The sequence below is a fragment of the Mastomys coucha genome, unplaced genomic scaffold (genome assembly GCF_008632895.1).
Source record: "Mastomys coucha isolate ucsf_1 unplaced genomic scaffold, UCSF_Mcou_1 pScaffold15, whole genome shotgun sequence".
NCBI classification, from domain to species: Eukaryota; Metazoa; Chordata; class Mammalia; order Rodentia; family Muridae; genus Mastomys; species Mastomys coucha.
In genome coordinates, this window is record NW_022196897.1 from 17,279,266 (window position 1) to 17,302,652 (window position 23,387).

Below are 23,387 nucleotides of genomic sequence, written 5' to 3' on the forward strand. Positions count from 1 at the left end.
TGGAACCTGGACAGCTGGGCAAAGCCTCCTTCAAGCTGAAGGGCTAATGACGTTTAATAAGAGTTCAGTCTCCTTGCTGTGGTTTTCCTTTATATGGAACTTTCCAGGGCATGGTCTCAGTCCCCACCTTGCCAGAGTAGCTGCATGTGACTGACCAGCTGTGAGTGTGAGCCCCACATCCTCTCCTAGCAACCCATTCACTCTTACAGCCTAACCTTAGTGTGTCCTGCTGTCACCTTTACAGACCATAACAAGTCATTGAGCTGTCCCCACTCGGGGCCTCCTGTTTCCATGTTTGAGGTGCCTATGTCCCTGTTCTGTGTTCTCCTTGGTGTGAGCTGCCTCTCTTGCCCAGTTGTGAAGGGAAGCTTTGCATATGTTCCCAAAGTGTGACTGGCTGAGTTCTACTAATTAATGCCTCATCGTTAGGCACATCACTACCACTGCAGTTCATCATGGGAGACTCCCCTCACATGTAATTATCCATGTTAACACAGTTCCAAGGACCTGAGAGGGAGCCATAGCCTAGTTCCAGAGCAGTCTGCTCTACCAACTGGAGGATCCCATGGTAACTCCCATGCGAGTGTGGGTTTGCGAACACACACACACACACACACATACACACACACACTGTGCTTTTTCTGTGGTACTGTTGGGAGATAGATAACCTCAGTGGAACAGAGCAGGGCTTCTGGCTATGGATGTGAGCATCTTTCAGAGGGGAAGGACCTAGTGCTTATTCTCTTGTTGGCTTCCATTTCTAAAGCTGTGACCTCTTAAGTAAATAATTGTTCTCTCTCTCCTATCCTCAGAGCCTCCAGTGAAGGACAAGTTAAGTGTGGATTCTGATGGCCTGTGCACTCTGGACACCCTACTTGGCTGCATTAAGGCAGTGCACATAGTTCCATTGAGTGCTGGTCTGTGAGCTCTGGCGGGCAGACGCCCCTGTAAATTCCTGGACTAAAAAACTGCTTCCTGAAGTCCTTGGTAGACACTCATCCTCAGCCCGTAGGTGCAGTTGCTGGTGCCCTCTAGCCGTGGTCCTTCAGAGGTGTCTTCTCTAGCCATGGGTCCTTCAGAAGTTTCAAGTGATGGACCTGAGATCACTGAAGGCAGTGTGCTCTATAACTAGAGCTGTCCTTGGGATAATCCTGCTGTTAGAAATACGAACAGATTTTACTAAAGTCCATCAAGTCTGATAGACTCACTCCCAAAGGTCAGGAATGGGGGGTTCCCGTTAACTGAATTCTCTACAGTAATTACCATGCAGAGGTGGATGGGTCTTGAAAACTGTAATTGCATGCAGTAATCTCTTAGGGAATGCATGTTGAATTGGCCAAAGCTAGAATGAACCGTAAAGATCATCTGGTCCAAACAGTAGGAGACTGACACCAGGAGGAGCCAGTGACTTGCCTAGCGTGACAGTGGGTGTGGAGAGCCAGGATGGGTTTTCTCAGTGAATATCCTGCCTTGTGTGTTCAAGCCAAGGTGAGCTGGAAGAGAATATGGGGCTAGAAGGACATAGCTGCTTGGGGTCCGGGCTTAGGTATTCTCTGGGTATACATGTATGTGCAGCATTCTAGACTTTGGGTGTGCTATTTCAAGGTCTTTATTCAGAACACCCTCTGGACAAAAATGTTCTGAAGCCACTGCTCTCCTCCCGTGAGGGTTGGGGCCCAGGAGCTGCCTCATACTACCCAACTTCATGTCCTGTGTGCCACCTTTGTTAATGTAAAGGGACTCCTGCTGTGCTCTTCTGAGTGTGCCGGATTAAGTATGGCAAAACCATTGCCTATATTCAGATGTGCTTGACAGTCTTTGTAGTCCATGGGCAGATAGGTCAAACTGGATTTGTCCTGCAGAAACTGCTGTGGGTGGTGCCTGCGTGGGAGTCTATGAGTCTTTGCAAAGGAACATGGCTCAGGAGGGCAGTACTGATTGCAGCCTGGCCTGGGTTTTTTCCTCTGGGAGGACTTGGGAGTGTTGCTGGTGGGTTGTTTTGTTTTGTTTCTCTTTAAATAGCAAATTCACTTTTAAGCCACTGCCCTTGGAAGTAGCAGGACCAGCCTGTGGACAAATGAGAAAGCAGCTTTGTCTGTGGAGGGCTGCTGGAGTGGGCTCCCCCAGCAGCTTGAACCCCTGCTCACAACACTGCTTTCTTGTCCGCCTTGTCAGCAGCTCTGCTGGCGAGGGAGGCTGGAGCCTTTAGTGAGCTTTTTAAAAGGCACCCCACCCCAAACATAAGATCACTACTTCTCCTGTCTGTCACATAACTTACATCTTTTAAAGCGGTCCCTTTCATCTTAGCTGTCAATTTTATTGACATGAAGTATTTCACAATATCCTCTTCATTCTACTTTTGATGACTCTGGAATCTGAACATTGTCCCCAACTTGTCCCTGTTCCTGGTAAATTCCAAGTCTCTGTTTCCTTCCTGAGTGAGTCTTAATAGTGGTCTGTCATGGCTGTTCACAGGCTTGCTAATACTTTGATTCATGTACATTGTAATGCTCTTTTGCTTCTCTGGAATTAGCTTGCTTTTCATTGTATGACTCTTAAATGGAAGTTTAGCTAGTCAGTGCTTGTAGAAGTATTGGAAAGCTAAAAATGCTCCCCTAAGCATGGTGTTGCCTGCATGCCACACATTTTAATGATTTATTGTCATTTAGTTCAAGATTATTCTCTAATTTTCTTTATTAATTTTCTTTATTATTCTTTGGCTTCTGTGATTTCTAGAAGTCTACAGTTTAATTTTCGAATAACCTGGGAAGGAATTCTGATGTATTTTTGCCAATGGTTTATAGCATCATTTTTAGTCGGAGAATAGATTCTGCATGAACTTGAAACTTGTTTTAAGCTCACCCTGCTTCTGTTGTAACTTGTGCACTTGGAGAGGCTGTGAATCCTGCAGGTCACACAGCTGAGGGTACACGTGCTTGTGGCTCTCCTGTCTGTGCCCTTCCTGTCACTCAGAGGACTGTGGCTGTGGCCTGTTCCTATGAGCCTTTTCACTTAGAGTCGTTTTATCTCCCAGATCACAGCTTCTTAAGTTAAAACTATTGCCACTTTTAAGTTTTGTGACCCCTTTTCACAGGAGAAATCTTTTCATGACCTTCAGCAGAAGATATATAAAATAAGCATGCTCATCAAACTTTTGCTGATAAAAGGCCATGTTTATTTTAAAACAATTCTTTGCTGTACATATAATTTTATTATTTACTGAAGATGAAAGAAAATTTACATGCCAGTTCAATGGGTGTATATGCTTATTTTACATAAGCAATTCAGTCCTGGCTGAGGATGAGACACTGCGATGGTACAGCATATTCAACATCTTTATAGTCACCAGTGCTGAGAGTGCCTCTTCTCATAATTGCATCACACACACCAGACGGTGCTGGTGCACGCCTTTAATCCCAGCACTTGGGAGGCAGAGGCAAGGGGATTTCTGAGTTCGAGGCCAGACTAGTCTACAGGGTGAGTTCCAGGATAGCTAGGGCTATACAGAGAAACCCTGTCTCGGAAAAAAAAGAAAAAAATAAAATAAATGCATCACATAAAATGGCAGAAGAATCTTTAGGACCATTTCAGAAATTGTTAGGAATTTCATCATAATCTAACACCAAAATTCATTTTATGCTCTTCTTTCACTAAGAAATCAAGCCAGCAACTCAAAGAGCAATTTTTGTTGTGACCCAATAGTCAGTTTGTGTACACTACTTTGATGCAGGCTAAGAAGTGACAGCAGGAACACAGTGTCTTCACTTCCATAAGAAAATAGGAGCAGAACACGTATGTGCAGTGTGAGCCATGTAGTTCTTACATACAGAGGCTTCACTCCTACCCACAGTATTTTAGGTACTTTCTTGCTTTTGTGTGGTACAAGAGTACATGCAGTGTGAAGTACCATACTGTATGTTCAAAACCAAGGCTACAATGTAGTCATGTGATGTACCATGGGCAACTGCTGCCAAAGTACCTCAGATTCGTGATACATTTGATCTTGAATTTATTTTTGGTTGTTGTTCATTTAGAAACCCCATAGTTTAAGAAGTTAGGTTTGGGGCTGGAGAGATGACTCAGCTGCTGAGAACAGCAGAGTTCAGTACCCAGCACCCATGTTGGCCAGCTTGCAGCCACCTGTAACTCCAGCTCCAGGGAATCCAGTGTGTCTGCCCTCTTAGGCTGGCAGCACTCAGGTGCAGGGTCTCTCTCTCCCTCTCCCTCCCTCCCTCCCTCTCTCTCTCTCTCTCCCTCCTCTCTCTCTCTCTCTCTCTCTCTCTCTCTCTCTCTCTCTCTCTCTCTCTCTTAGGCTGGCAGCACTCAGGTGCAGGGTCTCTCTCTCTCTCTCTCTCTCTCTCTCTCTCTCTCTCTTTCTCTCTCTCTCTCTCACATGCGCGCGCGTGCACACACACACACCTAAAAATAACACAGATAAATTGTAAAAAAAAATCTAGGTTCCAAGTTTCTTCACTCTTCCATTTTTCTTTTTCTTTTTAGAAAAAGAAATCTTAAAACCCCCATTGCTTATGAACATAGGGACCAATAGATGGAGCTCAGAGGGTATGGGACATGGTTAGTGGGTGGTCAAGTAATTGACCTTAATTCTCTTCTGTCATACAGTAAAAGAGTTCATGCAGGATCTGACAGACTGCCACTGATTTCTAAGCTTGGTGAGCCATGAGTTTGAGTGAGGCCACCATCCACCTGCAGTGGATTGTGTTAGTCACTGTTTTGTTGCTGTGAAGAGACATTATGTCTACAGCAACTCTTACAAAAGAAATCATTTAATTGGAGCTGGCTTACACTTTCAGAAGTTCAGTCCATTGTCATCATGGTGGGGAGCCTGCAACATGTAGGCAGTCGTGGTGCTGGAGAAGGAGCTGGGAGTTCAAGATCCACAGGCAGCAGGAAGAGGGAGTGACAGTGGACTTGAAACCCCAAAGCACACCCCCAGTGACACACTTCCTTCAATAAGGCCATGCCGGAGCTGCTGAGATGGCTCAGCAGGTAAGAGCACTGACTGCTCTACTGAAGGTCTTGAGTTCAAATCCCAGCAACCACATGGTGGCCTCACAACCACCTGTAATGAGATCTGAAGCCCTCTTCTGGTGTGTCTGAAGACAGCTACAGTGTACTTAATTATAATAATAAATAAATCAAAAAAAAAAAAAAGGCCATGCCAACTTCTCCTAACCCCTCAAGTATTGCTACTGCCTGGTTTCTAAGCACACAAATATCTGAGCCTTTCTGGTCTGTGGTGATCTGAATAAGAATGGCCTTCATGTGGGCTGGAGAGATGGCTCAGTGGTTAAGAGTACTGACTGCTCTTCCAAAGGTCCTGAGTTCAAATCCCAGCAACCACATGGTGGTTCATAAACATTCATAATAAGATCTGATGCCCTCTTCTGGAGAGTCTGAAGACAGCTACAGTGTACATACATATAATAAATAAATAAATCTTTGAAAAAAAAAGACACACATGCAAAAATCTGCTTCCACCTTTTAAGAAAAAAAAGAATGGCCTTCATAGACTCATTTGCATGTTTAAGGTGTGGCATTAGGAGGTGTGGCCTTGTTTGGAGAAAATGTGTCACCCCATAGGTGTGGGCTTTGAGGTTTCAAATGCCCAAGCCAGGTTCAGTATCTCTCCTCCTCCCTCTTTCTCTTTCCCCTTCCCTTTCTCCCTTCCTTTCACTCTCTCCCTCTTTCTCTCTGCCTATGGATCCAGATGTAGAACTCTCAGCTTCTGCTCCAGTGCCATGTCTGCCTTTGTGCCAGCATGCTACTTGCCATGATGAGGTTGAAACCTCTGGACTATAAGCCATCCCCAATTAAATATCTTCCTTCAAAAGAGTTGCCATGGTCATGATGTCTCTTCACAGCAATTAAAAAAAAAAAATACACCTAAACTCTAAGATAGAGGCCATTCGCATTCAGACCACCACAAGGATGCACTGTCAGTTTGTTTCAGGCACTGGGAACCACCATTCCTGGTGTCAGATAGAATCCTAGGTTTGGTCTACAGCCATACCGCCCTGAACACACCCTAGCTCATCTAATCTTGGAAGCTAAGCAGGGTCTGTCCTGGTTAGTCATGTGGGAGAATCCTTGGTATGGTTCCACTGTGACAGTTTTCTGTCAGTTTCTAACTACTCAGAATATGGCAGATTGGCTGTGTATATGTCAAGTGCCAGAGCTACTTTCCTTCCTCTCCCTGAGCACTTGGCATGCTCATACCGCATTCTCAGACACTCTGTCCAGCTGCCCAGTGATCACTTATCACAGCCCTTGCTTCCTGGTCTTGCTGAGCTAAACACTCGGCCTCTTCTGGATGCCTGTCCATTTTTCCTCCTTCAATACCTCCAAGCGGAGGTATGAGAACACCTTTTGTAAGGTACTGAAGGGAAAAATCATCTAAAACAAAGGAAAAAAAACATAGTATTTTATAAATAAGCAAACCTATTTTGCAACTAAGCTGTTGTTGAATTACCTGCTTTAAAATTTTTTTAAAACTTTTCAAATTAAGTCTGTGTAGCTGTATGGTTGAACAAAATGGTATGTATAAAGTTGCTGGCTTTTATTTGCTGGTTATGTTTTTCTGTCTGTGTAGACATAAATGTCAGTTCATGTGCCACCATGTGGATATGTTTATCACATTTGGGGGCACGTGTGAATTTGACAGTGAACTTAGAGGGAAGCTGGTTAGCACTTGGCAGTGGTCTGAGAGAGAAGTTCTCCACCTGAAGCTTGGAGGTATCAGAACACATAAGAAAGGATGGGATTGGGGGTGACACTCAGTGGTAGGGCAGTGCTTAGCCCTAAGTTCCATCCCCAGCATGACGAAAGGTGTGTGAGGAGAGTAAAGGTGAAGACCAGACCTGGGGCCTGCTTCTCACCCGTGGGTTCTGTTTGAATGAAGTAGATTTCTAAACAAAGCCACATCTGCAGCTAGATAGTCTAGGGAAATTCTGCTAATGGACTATTGCTTAGTTAAGGAACAGAATACATAAAATTTCACTTCATTATTAGTCAAGAACATGCACATTGTTGTTACCTTCAGTTAACTTCAATATCTAGGTCGCCATATTTCATACCCTAGCGTATGGAGTTTTGGTGTTGCTTGGTGTTGTGTTTGATGTGGGAAAAACTTTTCACTGTTCTGGAAGAAGACTAAGTGGCTAAGGAAGTTGTGTGCAGCAAGTGCCTGTTGATCTCCAGGGCCTAAGCAGCTCCCTGTGCTCTGTTCAGTGGGCAGAGGCTTTGCTGACCTTCCTCCTGTGTGAGTGGAGGATGCTAAAAGCAGGGGAACAGACAGAACACTGTGTGGAGGTTTCTGGCAGCTTGGATGGCCCAGTTCAGCTAGTTGCTGGTGATTTCACAGGTAGGTAGGATGCAGGTCCCCTCCAGGCTTCCTGTCCTAGTGAGCTTCACCTATGACCAAAAGCAAGACAAAGAGAAAACAATCTATTTCAGCTTACAACTCTTAGGTCACACTCCATCACTAAGGAAAATCAGGTCAGGTCCTCAAGGCAAGAACTGAAGCAGAGGTCATGGAGGAGCAATGCTTACTGGCTTGTACCCATTGGCTTACCCAGTGTGCTGGGCCCTCTCATATCAACTGTTAAAAGAGAAAATACTCTGCAGTTTTGCCTACAAGCCAATCTGATTGAAGTATTTTCTCAGTTGAGATTCTGTTCCAGATGACTCCAGCTTGTGTCAAGTTGACCACACACACACACACACACACACACACACACACAAAAGTAATAATAATAATAACACACACACAAAAGTAACAACAACAACAACCAGGATACCTCATTGGGCCAAACACAGACAGAAGGTAGACAGCAGAGAAACCTATGGGTATAGTCCACATGACAGACATCACCTACAAGGGTCCAGCCTCCAGAGGAGACCTCTACCCAATGCTTTGTGTGTAAGCTGAAGAAGATGTGTGGATGGGGATTGTCACAAAGGTGAGCAGGAAACAGTTACTGCCACCTTTCTGCTATGGGGACATAGGCACCCTGTCATGTGACCTTGTCAGCTGCTGTGACTTTACTGAATGGTGGGATTTAGCAGACACTGAGCAGTGTAGCTCTACAGCCCTTTAGCCAGCCCAGTACTCCCCGCCAGCCAGCACTTGCTGTTGACCATAGAACCAAAAGTGTAGTTGACATGTTGGTGTGGGCCAGCTTCCCAAGCACAGCGCAGTACAGAGGAGTCAGTGAAGATACCCAGCACAGATCTGTCCTGGAGCCTGGTCTGCTTACCCTGGCACACCTTGCACTAACCCATTTCAAGATCTTGCCTAAGTGAGCTGCCTGCCCTTTCTCCCAAGCACCATGCTAGGAGGAGTTCTCCCTTCTAACAGGAATGGAGTGCGGGTTAGGAAGAACAGAAGCCTGGAAGAGTCCCCTGTTCTCAGGGCTCTTTGGGCTGTCTCACTTTTGCCAGGGAGGAAGACAGTGTTTTGTATAAAGGGAGCAACTGATGTTAACTCTGTATTCAGAGCTGAAAGCTTACATGTTACATGCTTGCATGTTACATGCTTACATGTTACATACATCCCTACGACTGGAAGGAAGTAGGTGATATTCTTATTTGTGAGATAAGAAGCCAAGGCCAGAGAGGACTGAGTTGAGGACAGGAAGACTGAACGCCTGGGTGCCTTTGACTCCTAAAGTTGCTGTTTGTCAGTGTCTGCTGAGAGATTACTGTGGCAGCAGGAGCAGCATGGAGTTGATAAGTGCTGGGAAGGGTGAGTGGTTTTCAGTGGGGACCTCTGAGAAGGTTCCACTCTCCAGAGACTTGTGGGGAGTTGGCTTAGGAGGGGCAGTTGGGAATTGACTGAGTATGATGGTTTGAATATGCTTGGCCCAGGGAGTGGTACTTTTAAGAGGTATGGCCTTGTTGGAGGAAATGTGCCACAGTGGGTGTGGACTTTAAGACCCTCCTAGCTGTCTGCAAGTCAGTCTTTCCTGTCTGCAGTCTGATCAAGAAGCAGAATCCTCAGCTCCTCTAGTGCCATACCTGCCTAGATGCTGCCATGTTCCTGCCATGATGATAATGGACTGAACCTCTGAGCTATAAGCCAGCCCCAGTTAAATGTTGTCCTTATAAGAGTTGTCTTGGTCATGGTGTCTCTTTGCAGCAATGGAAACCCTAAGACACCGAGTTCTGCCTGTCCATCCTCACCCCAGTTCTACCTCCTCCTAACCAGTTTGCCCCACATCACTACTGTCAGGAACGGACAGCCTCACTGGATGCACTTGCTGTTAGTTGACACTTTCTGGTTTAAAGCTTTGACTTGTAGAAGAAACAGTTACAAGAAAAGATTCGATTCGCTCTTGTGATCTTTTTTTTTCCCTTTGATCCAGTCTGATTAAATCTTTCCAGTTTAAATAAAACCAAGTGTTTATTGAGCATGTTTTGTGTAGCGACATCCCAGGGGCTGGAGATGGAAGCCTTAGACTCTACTCAAGGAGTTATCTGATGAGTCAAAATAAAACAAGACAGCTGTCATAAAAAAGCACGCTTGCCCCTAGAGTGTTTGGCAGTTTCCTAGAGAGTGCTGACCCATTGGGACAACCAGTCAGTACATGTGTGCTTAAGGTTCTGTTCCGACAGAACCAAGTGTGTGTACAAGGATGGTGTTCGCAACTAATACCACCTCTATGTTCTCAGCAGTAATGTACTGCACAGAAATGAAGTCTTAATGACCTACTACACCTTCTCACCATCTCAGTACTGAGTAAGCTAGTGTGCACATGTGGCCAATCTTCAGCTGTGATGGTGGATGGGAAGGGGCACTGCTAGAATTGGAAGTGGACTTCTCTCTTATATCCATTCATCACCTCAAGCCCTTTAACCAGATCCTGAAGACATGAGTGACAGGTGACAAGGTAACCTGTTTGGAGAAGTTGAGTTGGGTGGTTTTGTTGTAGAATGGGCTTCCCCCTTCCTCTCGGAAGCATTTGAAGGGTTCACAGAGAAGGTAGTGAAATCACTGTTAACCCAGTTTCCTACCATGGCGACTATCAAATCCCTGTACTCACTCAGCACTCTATAGAGGACATCCACTGGAGGAGCAGAAAGGACAGAATTGTCAAGTGTTACTGAGCGCCTGAAAATGTCCTCACTTAGCTTTCAACCATAGGATCCTCACAGACCCAAGGGACACACTGTAGTCTTTAAGAACTTTCTGCTCATGGACTCTTGGTTCAACTCACCCTGGGCAAGCCACTGGACCTGCTTTTTCCTCCCTTGTAAAACAGGAGTTTTGCCCTGCTCTGCTCCCTTCCCAGAGCTGGGCAAGGGTTAGTGAAAGACCAGAGAGTGCTATTCTCTGGCTCCTTGGACAGCCAGCTCAGCTGTCCAGTTCCTTCAAAGCCTGCTCACTCCGAGGCAACACTGCTGTGAACTTGTTGATCATTGACAAGTGTGGGCCTTTTGTAAGTATATTAATGCAGACATAGATAGGGCAGCTTTACAGAGTTCTTTCCCTCTCTGAGTCACTCCAAGAGGTATACATCTAAGTTAGGGTCTCTGTTTCTGAGATTAAAAAGCAGCTCAAAGAGAAGAAAGGGTTTATTTCATCATAATTCTCAGGTCACATTCTATCACTGAGGGAAGCCAGAGCAAGAGCTGAAGCAGAAGCTGTGGAGAGACACTGCTTACTGTACCATTCACGCCTGGCTCGGCCTGCTTTCCTATGCTACTTAGGACCACCTGCCTGGGATGGCACCACCCACAGTGGCTGGACCCTCCTGTACCCATCATTAATTTAAAAAAAAATGGTATAGACCTACTACAGGCCAGTCTTAAATACGTATTTGCTTAGTTCAGGTTACTCTCCCCAGATGACTCTAGAGTGTGTCAAGTTGACATAAAACTAACCAATACGGTGTGTGTAAAAAGTCCCCCTTCCTGGTGGCATTTGACGGGTGTAGTTCATGAGATGTCCAGGGACCTGAGAAGCTGCTGGACCAAGAGCAGCCAGGCTTGACTGGCCTCAGTGTGTGCTGGGTCTTTATGCTGATCAGCTTTTGGAATTGGAGGAATGAGTACTTTGCTTCTCTGGGTGTTCACCTGAGTGTTTAACAGGACCATGTGCACATATTCATGAGCTACAAAGTAGAGAGCAAGGTTACCCACCCCTGGCCACTCTCATTCCTAGGAAGTCACTCTTCTCAGACTTGCCAACCCTCCTGTGTAGATGTGGAGTTTCACAAGGAGATGTTTAAGTTTGTGAGCGTCTTCCTTGGGAGGGCTCAGCTAGTAGCTCTCATATTGGGATGGGAAGGGCGTGTTGAGAGATGGAGTGACTTGAGCAGGTTCTCTGGTTTCTGTCCTCAGCACATCCATCCCTGTCTTCCAGCACACAGTTTAGCAACTACCTTTTATTTCTTGAGAGAACAAGCAGATATCTTACATAGTAGCCTTAGTACTGATATTTTACAGATGTGGATGCAAGCAAGTTTGACCTGCATCTCTAGTCCCCTCCTTTAGCATCAATGGTTGATTATTGTTTCAGCTAGCCTCACTCCTGTGGAGTTATTAGACAATCCCTCATCTGCTCAGCCCACTGTCAGAGGCCACTCAGGCTCATGGGTATGGACAGGTGTGGGAGCAGTCTTCACTCACTTCCAAATCTTGCAAATGTCTCTGTTCATGATCACTCCTGGCTTTATCCTCTCTGGAAAATTAGTTTATTAATACATGCATCCCTAACTCTGAGGGTGTGTATGGGCGGAGAAAATGAATAGCATGGATCTTACACACTGTGTGGGGTAAATGCTATTTAAATCCCGCTGGAACAGCTAACCATCGCACTAGCATGAGATCATTGGCTTGGGGCCAGGTTTGTTGTGTTTGTGGGTTGGGTTCCCCCCCCTCTTTTGAGGAGGGGTCAGGCTTAGAGAGCTAAGCCATCTGTCCAGTATAATATTTTAAGTCTTTAATAACAAATCATTTGCAGTGTATCTTACTGTGGAGAGGAGAAAATGAGTATTTTGCAGAAGTGTTATCTTTAGAAACGTCTTCCCCGTCCCTTTTGTTATCATTTTGCTGGTGGTGTCTCCATTTGATAGTGCACATCTTTGTACTACTGTTTTGCAGAATTAATTAGTTCATTAAAAGTGGCATTTTAAAACAGGTGTGTCTGTACCATGTGCTTTAGAAGGCTTTTGCTTCTAAAAGGCATTAAGCTTCTACAAGAACAGATGCAGAGGTTCTTTGGACAGACATTAAGCCTCAGACTTGAAAGGCTCTCTGCTTCTTTCTTTGAGGTGTATTTTCAATGAGCTTTGGCCACCATTATGCATGACTTTCTGTGCTTAATGTAGTGACCTCTGCCACACCTTGCCTCTTCATCTGCTGCACAGAACTGTGCATCTCATTGCATAATGGCCTAGCCTGGGTCCACGTGGCAATCTCTAATGTACTCTCTACCCATTCAATGAGTATTCAAGGAGTACCCAGCACTGTAGCAAGGCTCTGGGATATACAAGGAAGAGAGCGGTAACATGACCCTCGAGAATCCTGTAGGAAAGTAGGGCTTTAAAGAAATAATCACTCACAAATTGTGTAGTTGCAAATGTGCAGAGGTGACAGAATTTCAAAGTGCTGTGTGAGATAGTATGTACTAATGGAGAGATGTGAACAGGATGGGGCCAGGGAAGGCTTTCCTGAGGAAGTTACCCTAAGGAAGAACGACCAGGGCTTTGTAGTGGGCCCCGTCTGGGCAAAGAGTGCTTCAGGAAGATTGCTCAGTGTGAGAAAGGAGGTGGCAGCTGAGGCTGGAAGCGAGTGACAACTGAGTTGAAGGTTCTCCTTGGCCTCTGAGGACTTGATACTTGATTCCTTTCTGAGCCCTGTCTCAGGAGTAGTTCTAAAAAGAGAGGATGCTTTACCTAGACAAGCAAAGGCCCCTATAAGGCATGGGTTGTGTGGCTTTGCCCTGCAAAGCTGGCACCTCTAGTCAGATCACCTCTAAGTTCCTGTGCATGACCTTGGTGTGGAGAAATGAGTGCTGAGAGGACATGGGAAGAAAGGATGCTCACACACTGACTGGGCACCGGATGTGAGTACAGTGCCGGAGAGATCGCATGGAAAGTCCTCAGAAAGCTAAAGCAGAAGCAACCACATGGCTTAGCAGGCCCGCCTCTCAGTGTCTTCTCACAGGCAGGGAGAAGAAGCCTCTGCACTCCTGGGTTCCTGCAATCTTAGTCACAGTAGTCAAGATCTGGGATCCTCACATGTGCCCATCAACACATTAACAGATAAAGAAAACATGGTGTGGGCACAATTGGGACTTTGACAAGAAGGAAACCCTGTCGGTATGGAGGAACATGAAAGTCGTGTGTTAAATGAAATAAGCCAGGCACAGACAGATTAAATAGTACAGGGTGTCATTCATGTGTCAAATCTGAAAGAGTTGAATCCATAGGGAAAGACAGTACAGTGGTGGTTACCGAGGGCTTGGATGGGAGAGCAACTGGGGATGTCGTCTGAAGAGCACGAATGTCAGCAGTAAGCTCAAAAGACCTATTAGAGCATAGTGGCTAGAGTTAATGATAGGCTATCACATTCTTGAAGATTGCTGACAGAAAGGGTGGTATGTGAGGGAAAGCACATGTTCATTAGCTTGATAGTAGCCATTCCATAATGTGTGTGTATTTCAGAGCACACTCACAGGGAAAGAGAGGAGCAATTTTTAATTTGTCAGTTAAGTAATAAGCTCACCTAACAGCTCCATTATAGAAGTATGATTTTAAGATCCGCACAACTGTTAGTTAGATGTTACACACACTGCTATAATATCAAGACTGTGTGATACATTGATAAACACACACATACATGCATGCAGGCAGGCAGACAGGATGCACACTCTACAGAGAAAACCAGAGACCTTAATTCTGGAAGAATCTAGACTGGGATACTTAAATCAGGGTCCACAAATAGACTCTTAAGAGCTATAAAGTGCAGAAAGTTGCATGTGAAATGTCATATAGTTTTCAGTATCTTCTCCTAGGGATCTGGGACCTGAGGAGACTAAAAATCATCAGTGAAGGACTTAGGAAGACCCAGCAACGGTACATATTTACAAAAGCCTTTGGCCTTTCAGGAAAGTATCTGAGTAGCTACATGGAGACACTGACAAGATCTGTCTTCAAAGTGGAATTACCTGCAGACCACCTCTTAGAGATGCTGTCGGTGGGTTACTAGGTGAGGGGACTTCTGGGGTACTAGTGGTCTTCAGTACTCCTGTGAAGGCCATTTAAAGAGACAAGAAAGCAAGACTTAGGGCCCAGGCATGTGTTATGTCTAGGGTAGGGAGGGTGGTTTCTGCTGCCACAGAGGCACGGAGCAGTGAGTCTGCAGTCCTATTCCAAGAAGCTACTGGGAACCTGGGGAGAGAGGGGTTCGTGCTTTTTTCTGCACAAGCTCATCTCCTAAACCACTGAGTGCCTGGTTTTCATTAAGGATGGGGCAGAGAAACAGAAACTTAAATGTTAACTTTCTGCCTGAAAAGACTGAAGACTCACACCTTGATCTGAACCTGTGGTTTCTAGAAGTTTGTGTTTCCAAGCTAGTTCTTAGGCCGTCTAGCTGAGTGTTGGAGTAAAGGAGAACCCAGCGTCTTCTACATTTTTGAAAGGCTCCTATAATGTAAATAGGAACAGCAATCCTTCCAAGTTATTACCCTGTTAACAGGTTGACAGATATGTGCAAATTGTGACTCACTGCTCAATTTGGCTCCAAATTAATGTCTTTCCGTGCGGGCCGCACAGGCCGCGTCTGCTCAAGTGTAAACTCGTCACCACTGTGGTGTGCTGCTTGTTTGCCTCCACTCCGAAGGTAAAAATTAAAGTAATTTGATTCTGCCACTAGTGGAGTGTGACATATGGTGGCAGTGTGGGAGGAGAGCAAGCCGTTCCTACCTGTCCTTAGCCCAGCTCTGTAACCGTGGTGCTGGCATACTCTGTGAGCACCACACAGACACAAGCAGTGCCCGCTGTCTTGGGAGGCAGCATTCTAGAACCATTGCCAAAGACCACCCCACACACACCAGCCCCCACTCTCTGCAAAAAGAAAGCCATTTTTGTCTCCAGACTTTTAATCTGGTGTGGCAAGCCTCCCTGGTTTCTGTCAAGTTACTAGTGGCTCATTTGTATCTCTAAGGCTGGGTCTATTTAAAAATGAAATGTTTTGATTTCTGCATCTAAAATCTAGACACTGTTTTCCTCAGCTAAAGGTGCAGCTGACTTTCTTTGGTCTCTTTTTGGCAAATGCATAATGTCACCTGTAACAAAGGAATCTGCATCTCCTTTATGTTAGGCCTTAGAAGAAAAACAGTCTCCTCAAAATTCATTTCTGCTCAATGGAATTTTCAAATGAGCTTGCTGAGCCTTATCTAAGATCACAGGCAGGTGGGTGGGCAGGGAGGAAGCCACAGAAAACCCACCCACCCCGGGCCTTAACTGTGCTGTGCCTGTGGCTGTGCCTTTCCTAGGAAGAGTCTTTCCTCTGCCACCACCTTCTCTTCCAAGAAAAAGTCCCTATTTATTTATAATAGCGTCCAGAAATGACCAGGGATGCCCAGTGCAACTCTGGATGCAATGAACGAAATCTGGACCAGGTAGCTGGCTTGGAATTCTAGGAAAGTACAGAGTGAGGTTGCCTCCAAGTTTGTATGTGGCCCAGGATCATCACATAACCCCACTGTTCGGGTTTTCCAGCCTGCTAAGGAGCCGATTTTTCAGGTGGTATGCTGAAGGTTTCAAGGTGAAAGATACAAGACAACAGGTTATGATGGTCTTTGTGCTGAACTTGTGCATATTCATCCACCTCCCTTCCAGAGCTATGATGACTATTGATTGAAGACTATGCACAAGACACTGCTGCCCCTCACATTAGCATATACTTAGCAGTGACCTTCATTCACTCGGGACAGAGGCTGTTTGCTTCTGCTGAGTCTGAAGAAATGGGTTGAAAGCACACATATAGATTAGGGGAAGTATCTGAAGGTGAGCAGCACCAGTGCCTGAGTTGCCATGGCTTTGTCAGGCATCTTCTGTTGGTTCATTCCATAGATAACAGCTGGCGCCCCCCCCCTTCCAGTCACCTCTGCAATTAAGTTATGCTTAGATGTCTTGAGGCTGCGAGTCAGGATCACCAAAGGCCCCCAGCCCCCTTCACCCTAAAAAGGATACTTCTGACACTGCTACTTCTTAGTAGGGTGGGGCCTTGAAGAAGTGCCTGGAGCAACTTCAGCTCTTAATAGCAAGCCTCACTTGATGGTCCCTCTTGAGAAGGGAAGCTGGCTGCTGCTGTGGTCCTGTGGAATCTGTGGACTACTTGAGGTCCAACAGAATCCCTGACACCATGTTCCCCGGGAGCACCCCACCTCTTTTCATGCCACCTGCCCACTATCCTTATTTGTTATCAGGCCTTCTGCAGCCTCTCCTACCCTGCTCTGGCATGAAAACCCAACAGGACAGTCCTGAGAACCGCCTTCTGACTTCCTTGGCAGACATGTTGATGTGCACTTTTTACCAGAACCTTCTTCTGCACTCCCTCTCATGAGCCTCAGGTTTCCAACTGAAATTTCATATCACGTGATCAAGGAGCTTGTCTCTGCTTTCCCCTAGAAACTATACCTTAACATGTCCCTGATGTGGATGGTGTGTGATTTAATTTACTACCCATTAAGAGCTACTTTTGGGTCTTGGCTGCTGAGTCGGATGCCTCTTTTGTGTTGGTGTGGGTAGACAGTGAACTGGCAGGGTGTCCTAGGTAGGGAGCAGAGCCAGCTCTGTGTGTGCTGTGGACTGGCATGCTCCCAGTGAGCCTCCACTGCAGGGCAGGAGGGCTCTTGGGACCACCCGTCAGCATGCATGGCACCTAGGAGTCCTTAGTAAATACCTAGCACCTGGCCTCGTGCTGAATGCAGTGGTCTCAGTGAGTACTAAGCCCTGGGAGATGCAGGCTCCACAGTCAGGGGAGGGATGAAATTGGAGCTGCCAGCTCACCTGATGTATTTGACTTTGCTAAGAAAGGTTCTAGAGTCAGGAGTTTAGGAATAAAGTGGTAATAGGGACATAGAGGCTGAGCAAATAAAAGCCAAACAGAAATCCATGAAAATGGAAAGCACCGCTCTCGGATGGGTTTAACTAGAGAAGTCACAGGCCTACAGTGTGCCTACAGTGTGACTACAGTGGAGTCCTGTAGAAGAGACATACATATCCCAATGGAAAGTTAGGGTGCATTCAGGCACTTTATTTAAAATATAAATATAATCACTTAAAACAGCCCCTCTGCAAAGGGTCATGGGAGGAAAAAGGAGATGTTTTCATGAGGGAGCTTGTGATCTTGTCTTCTTCAAAAGGTATCACACCAACTAAAAGTTGGTTATTAAGTATAAAGTCTTCCAGCCTCCGAAAGGACTCCAGTTCATACTTGTGTACTTCTTCCACACCCAGATATGTCGATGACGTGATCAGCCGCATTGACAGAATGTTTCCAGAAATGTCCATTCACTTATCAAGACCCAATGGGACTTCAGCAATGCTTCTGGTAAGATCTGCTTGCCTGTTTGTGGGGACGTGTGGAGGAAAAAAACCCGTCTTCAAATTCAGCCCCCTTTGGAAGCCGAGGAGATGATGCAGTCAGTAAAGTGCCTCAGTTTGAATCCCTGGACTCATGTCCACAGCCAAAAGCTGTGTGGTAGCATGTACTGTAAGCTTACTGCTGAGCTATGGCGGCAGGAGGGCCCTGCAGCATGCTGGCATGGTGGCCCAGCTGAATGAGTGACAAACCATGTCTGAAAAAAAAGATAAGGTGGGGGGGAGGTGACAACTGGCTTCTACCTCTGGTCACCACACACCAACCTGTATGGTTTCTCATGCTGTGGTGACCCCCAACCATAAAATCATAAAATTACTTTTGTTACTACTTCCTAACTATAGTTTTGCTACTGTTCTAAATTGTAATGTAACTATCTGTTTTCGGATGGGGTGGAGGCCCACAGGATGGAGCCATTGCTTTAGCATAGACACTGCACTTTGAAATCTTGCTTTTGAGCACGTTGCAGTCCTAGGTAAGAGTTAGAGAGAGTGGTGAGGCACTATAAGCTGTTTGACCTCGAGTCAGGTTACGTGACAGTCTCTCTAGCAGCATTGGGTACATTTTATATTTTCTCAAAGAGATTATACTGGTTGATCCTCAGCTAGTATCCTGCTAAAGAAAAGGGACACACTGTGGCCTCAGGACTTTGTGATCCATAAAAGTCATTTACTACCCTCACATGTTAGGAGAAAGTCTCTGGCCCTTTGCTACCACTGACTTTTAATTCTGTTGTTTCTGTTGGGTTTGCACCAAGCATTCTGGCCTCATAGTCCACTAATGTTTAAATTGACCAAAGACAGTGTGCTTGGAGTCCAGTGGCCTAGGGATGTGTTGTGGTGTCCGTGAGAAGGTTTCTGATGTCAGTGTGGTGATTGGTGCCCGAGGAGCCCCTCTTGGGACACATGTTTCAAGGCAGTATGTGCAAGGGATGGGTTTTGGTGGGTATCAGGAAGGCAAGGCTCTGCATGTAGCGCTGCTGCCTTAGATCCCCTGTGAATGCCTACTGCTGTGGCATTCTCCTTATGGATCACAGTCACCTAGGTAAGCCATTCTTTACCCAGCCCCTCCCCCCATCTTGGAAAAGCTGATTGTTTATGCTTGTTTCTTTTGACTGCTGAATGAAAAGGATGTGAATATCCTAAGTTTGCAATATTTCATTTGTGTGTGTATTTGATATATAGATATAGATAGATTTCTGCAGTCCATTTGAGCAGTTTTCTCATCTTAGGCTAAAATATAAAGAAAATGATATAATACAGTGTTCCTTTGTTAGAAAAATATAGCAGTTTTCTTTGTATAAAAGGTAATCCCTGCTTCCCTCAGACATGCCCATCACGGCTGAGGTCCCCTTAGACCTCACAGCAGCCCACAGACCCTGTTGGCAGACTTGACAGGGACCAGAGAGTTAATAAAGATAAAAGCAAAGCATCCTCGGTGAAATACGTTTGCTCACATTATTTCCAGGTCATTGAGCTTCCATTTCATGAAGAGGATAAGAATTTGGCATTGAGTGGGATGAGCAGGATTAGAGGCAGGCAGGCAGGCAGGCAGGCAGGCAGGCAGGCAGGCAGGACGCTTGAGTTCCTACCACCTCACAAAACAGCCAACTTGGGCCTGTCAGCCTCAGCCACTCATGGAGCTTCTGTTCTGACAGGGTGATAAGAGAGGTTGGGGCTCCATGCAAGGGAAAGACTCTGTATTGCACATAACATGCTTAACTAACAAGGGCTGTTCAGGTATAAGCGCCTCTGGCTGGCTTGTGTCACCTATCTTCAGTGACACAGAACTACAGTCAGTGAGGCATGTTTATAGTGAAGGTGGGTGGTCAGAATCTCATGGTAGCTGAGTGACCATACTTTGGCCATACCTGCTTTATTTGGCTTCTCCTTGTAAGCAATGGCATTGCCATAGGTTGCAATGCTCTGAGACAATGTGCTGTCCATACCCCATCTTCTGGATGGAGGTGGGAGACGACGGTCACCTTGAGGGTGAGGTAGTCAGGACTAGCCGCTGCCACCTCCTCACTGCCTTTGCTAGTCACCCATTCTCTGACTTCAGCAGCCATACTTGAAGATCTGTAGTGCACCACCACAGGAGACATAGGCAAGAAGAGAAAGACTTCCTGGCGATGGCTCTTGAAAGCTGGGCAGCAAGTGGGACTGGTAGGAATGGGCAGTTGGGAAACTTGGAATAGGACAAGCCAGCAGTCTCCCTCCCTTGCCAGAACCTGCACTTCACCCATGTTTTGTACTCATCTGTCCTCCCAGCAGCCCCAGCTGTGTTCATCTGACTGGGACCACCCCCCATCCTATCAGGAAGCCCTCAGGGTGCGCTGTCTGAGGACAAACAACTCATTCTGATGGCATAAACAGATCTTTAGACTACCAGGCACTGCGCTGGTGGCTTTTTTTTCTTTCAAAAAAAAGTGTAATTGGATAGCTACAATAATCGCTTTAACATATATGTAAATTATAAAGCTCACCACTTAGTTGAGAAGCAGGGCAGAGCCAGAGTGTGTTGTTCCCCATAGCTTTGCCACCTGAGGTCACCTTCCTGAAAAACGACCCTCCTCCTCCTCCCTTGTACACAGTGTGCTCTATGTACATGTGTGCCTAACTGTCATGGAGTTGTGAGCTGTATAAAAATAGTACCATGGTATGTATGTTGCTTCTACCATGTATACTGTTGTCCAGTACAGTCCATTCAATGAATCTTCACATGGTATTTCTGTTGCCAATATATGCTGGGATTCTTTCCAGCTTTGCATTTATATCACATGCACACGCACATATGCATGGGCACAGTCTTAAGTCCCAAAGTTTCAGCTTCCCCAGTTTCACTGATGTTAGTCCCCAGTTTCTGCTGTGTGAGTAGAGAGAAGGTTCTTGCTTCTGCATCTCCATAGGAATCAGCAGAGTCATGGACGAAAGGCAAGTCTGGGTAAACCCATTTTGGTGTTCTCATTCTCTAGGCAATCACTGCCAGGCAGTCTGCAACTGGAGATCCCACAGCTTTAGTTGTCAGCCTCTCCACTGTGTAGAAAGCACAGGTGGGGGGTGGGGGGGAAGCAGAGCAAGCTAACACTTTGTGGTGCTTTTGTCTTAAGCAGTTGGGCTCATCCAAAGCCAAAGTGACTCTGTTGGTTTGTTAGCACCAGGGCTTCAAGGCCCTCAGAAAGCCCCTCAGAAGCAGGAGCCACCACCATCTATGAAGGAAGGACATTTGCCCTGGGAGGACACACTGTGACCTTCTTTACCACTAGGGTAGCACATGTATGCAAGCTGGGAATGAGGCTAGAGGCAAGTAAGTGCCTAGTGAAACTAGCTGAGTACAGAAAGGACAGAAAGCGTGATTGGCCTCACTAGTATGCTTGGTCCACTGGCAGAGTAGAGCTCTACACCTTTACCTCCACCCTGGCTCCTTGAAAGGGACTGAACTGGCTTGGTCCTGAAACCAGCCAGCCAATTGCTGGGGAAGTCTCCTTTGGTGTCTTACGAGACTTGGGTCTTCACCTGTATCCTGTACACCAGACTGCAGCTACTGTGCCTCTTGTGTGCAGCACACACGCTTTGCTTGCTGGGAGTGGTCCTGCTGCTGTGGAAGTTAGTAGCTCATGTTATAATGAGGGCTGTTGCTGTTCTCTGAAGGATGATCTAAATCATCCAAAAATAAATCTAGCTGTGTTGATATTTAGTTTCAGCTAATCTACCGCCTAACATCCCATTATTAATTTTCCTCCAACAGTCAAAATATTGTAAGAGCTTAACTGAGTCAGACTGGAACAAGCTGCTGGCTTCTCTCATCGCTTAAAACAGTGTCATCTCCAGTTTTTGACTGATCAACTAGGTATAAGAAAATAAGAAAATGGAGCTTTCGCTGTAATGTTTCAAATTACCCTGGTAGTTTGTAATGTTAATTTAGATGTTAATTTGGTTTACCAAAACCTCAAGTTTATGTACACACCTCTCCAGAGCTATACCTTAGCCCTCCTGCCTCGATGATACCTCCTTAAGATGTTAGACACGCTCTATGTCACTCTGCCCATTATTTGAGGTTGGGAGACTCCCTAACACCTAAACTCTTCCCCTGCTGCCACTTGGACTTTCTCACTGAGTTCAGCAGCTCTGGTGCCTGAGCGGTCCTTAGGCTGATGGGATAGTTACCCACAAATGCACATTCCTCGAAGCCTACTCAGAAATCCTGAGCTGGTAGCCTTATGCAGACCACTGGATCTCCATGTGCTCTGTCCCCAAGAGCAGGTTAACTCCTGGGGAGATGACAACCCACCCACATACACACTGAAAACAGCTGCCCTACCAGCAGGTCTGCTTCTGCAAGTGAGTCTAAGGAACTTTCCCTAGATTGCTTGTGATACAAACACATGGAACTAATCAGATACCAACTAGAGTTCCCAGCCTTTTGGGTTGTCCCTGCCCTGGTGTCAAAGTGACACATGAGCAGTGAATTCTCTCTACAGCACCAGGCAAGAAGGGTGTAGTGCTGGAGTTCCCACACTGCCAGGGCTGCCACTGCAGCTTAGAGAATGGGACCAGAGAGCAGCCACACTGGCCTTACTTATATCAGAATAACAGGGTTAAGGAGCAGAAGTGGGCTGGGAATGTGCGAAAGGGGAGAGGTGTTGTAGAGGGTGGGCAATGTCCTAGGAACCAAAACCCGCAGGAAGTATAGTGAAGCAAAGTCTAAGAGAGGTAACCCAGGGAAAGAGAGAGACTCATCAGGCTCAGCTGGAGCACAGGAAGACAGGAAAAGAGGGAAGACACAAAACCACCCCAAGTCAGGCTTAGCTTGCCAAGCTAGGGTAGGGCTCAGAAGGTTGGGAGGTTTTATGAGCTGGTGTTATCCTAAACTTGGAGTAACACATGCTGCTGCTGACCTAGGCATGACCCTGTCATAGTTGTTTAATAATATTGAGGGGCTGAAGAGATGGATCAGTGGTTAGGGCTTGATATTTTTCAAATGAATAAGAGTTCAGTGCCTCCCACATTGGGGAGCTCACAACCACCTGTAGCTCCAGCTCTAGGGGTCCCAGTGCCATCTTCTGGTCTTCTGGCATCTGTATGCAGGTATACATATACAGAAACACATGCATACATAAATTTTTTAATGTGTTAAAATCTTTAGCAATATAGAACCTGCCCAGCTAAGTTCGAGTATAGTATCCACCTTGTGCAGCCATGGGAGCTCTTCCACCCAGCACCGCACAGGAAGCTGTCCCCCACCTCCCTTTGCATATTACTCATTTGGGGAGGGCCTTTATTTAGATTGCTAAGTATAATTTTTATGTCTCCATTTTTAATTCAATATATTTGCAAGATATTATGTTGTTTTTAAAAACTAATTTTTTTACTCATACTGATTTTTTCACTAATGTTTTACCCGTTGTTTTGTTTAGTACGTTTTATTCAAATTGTTGGGATACTCATTTTTCTGATAGGAAATGTTCTGTTATTTTGTTTGCAGATTCTTATAAACAGCTGTGCTCAGAGCATTACTGGCACTTGGTTTTGGTCCTGGTGGCTAAGGTCCTCTTCCCCCCTCCTCCCGCCTGGTGTCACCTTGCGTGGCTTAGGGCAGCGCTGGGTCCTTTGGTGATTTGGTTTGTTTTTAATAATTTTCTGAGGTTATAATTACACCATTTCTGCTTTCCCTTCCTTCCTCCAAACTCTTCAGTTTATCCCCCACCCTTTGCTCTCTTTCAAATTCATGACCTCTTTAATTGTGGTGACGTG

General features: G+C 45.9%; 1 protein-coding gene across 3 annotated transcripts in view; it reads left to right on the plus strand.

The window, feature by feature from the left end:
* The window catches only part of Med27 (mediator complex subunit 27), a 178,653-nt gene that overhangs the window by 104,299 nt on the left and 50,967 nt on the right, over window positions 1-23,387 (plus strand). For all 3 annotated transcript variants that reach the window (XM_031369581.1, XM_031369582.1, XM_031369583.1), the window contains one exon: window positions 17,493-17,586. In XM_031369581.1, coding sequence (XP_031225441.1) covers window positions 17,493-17,586 — 94 coding nt within the window. The remainder of the gene's footprint in view (window positions 1-17,492; window positions 17,587-23,387) is intronic.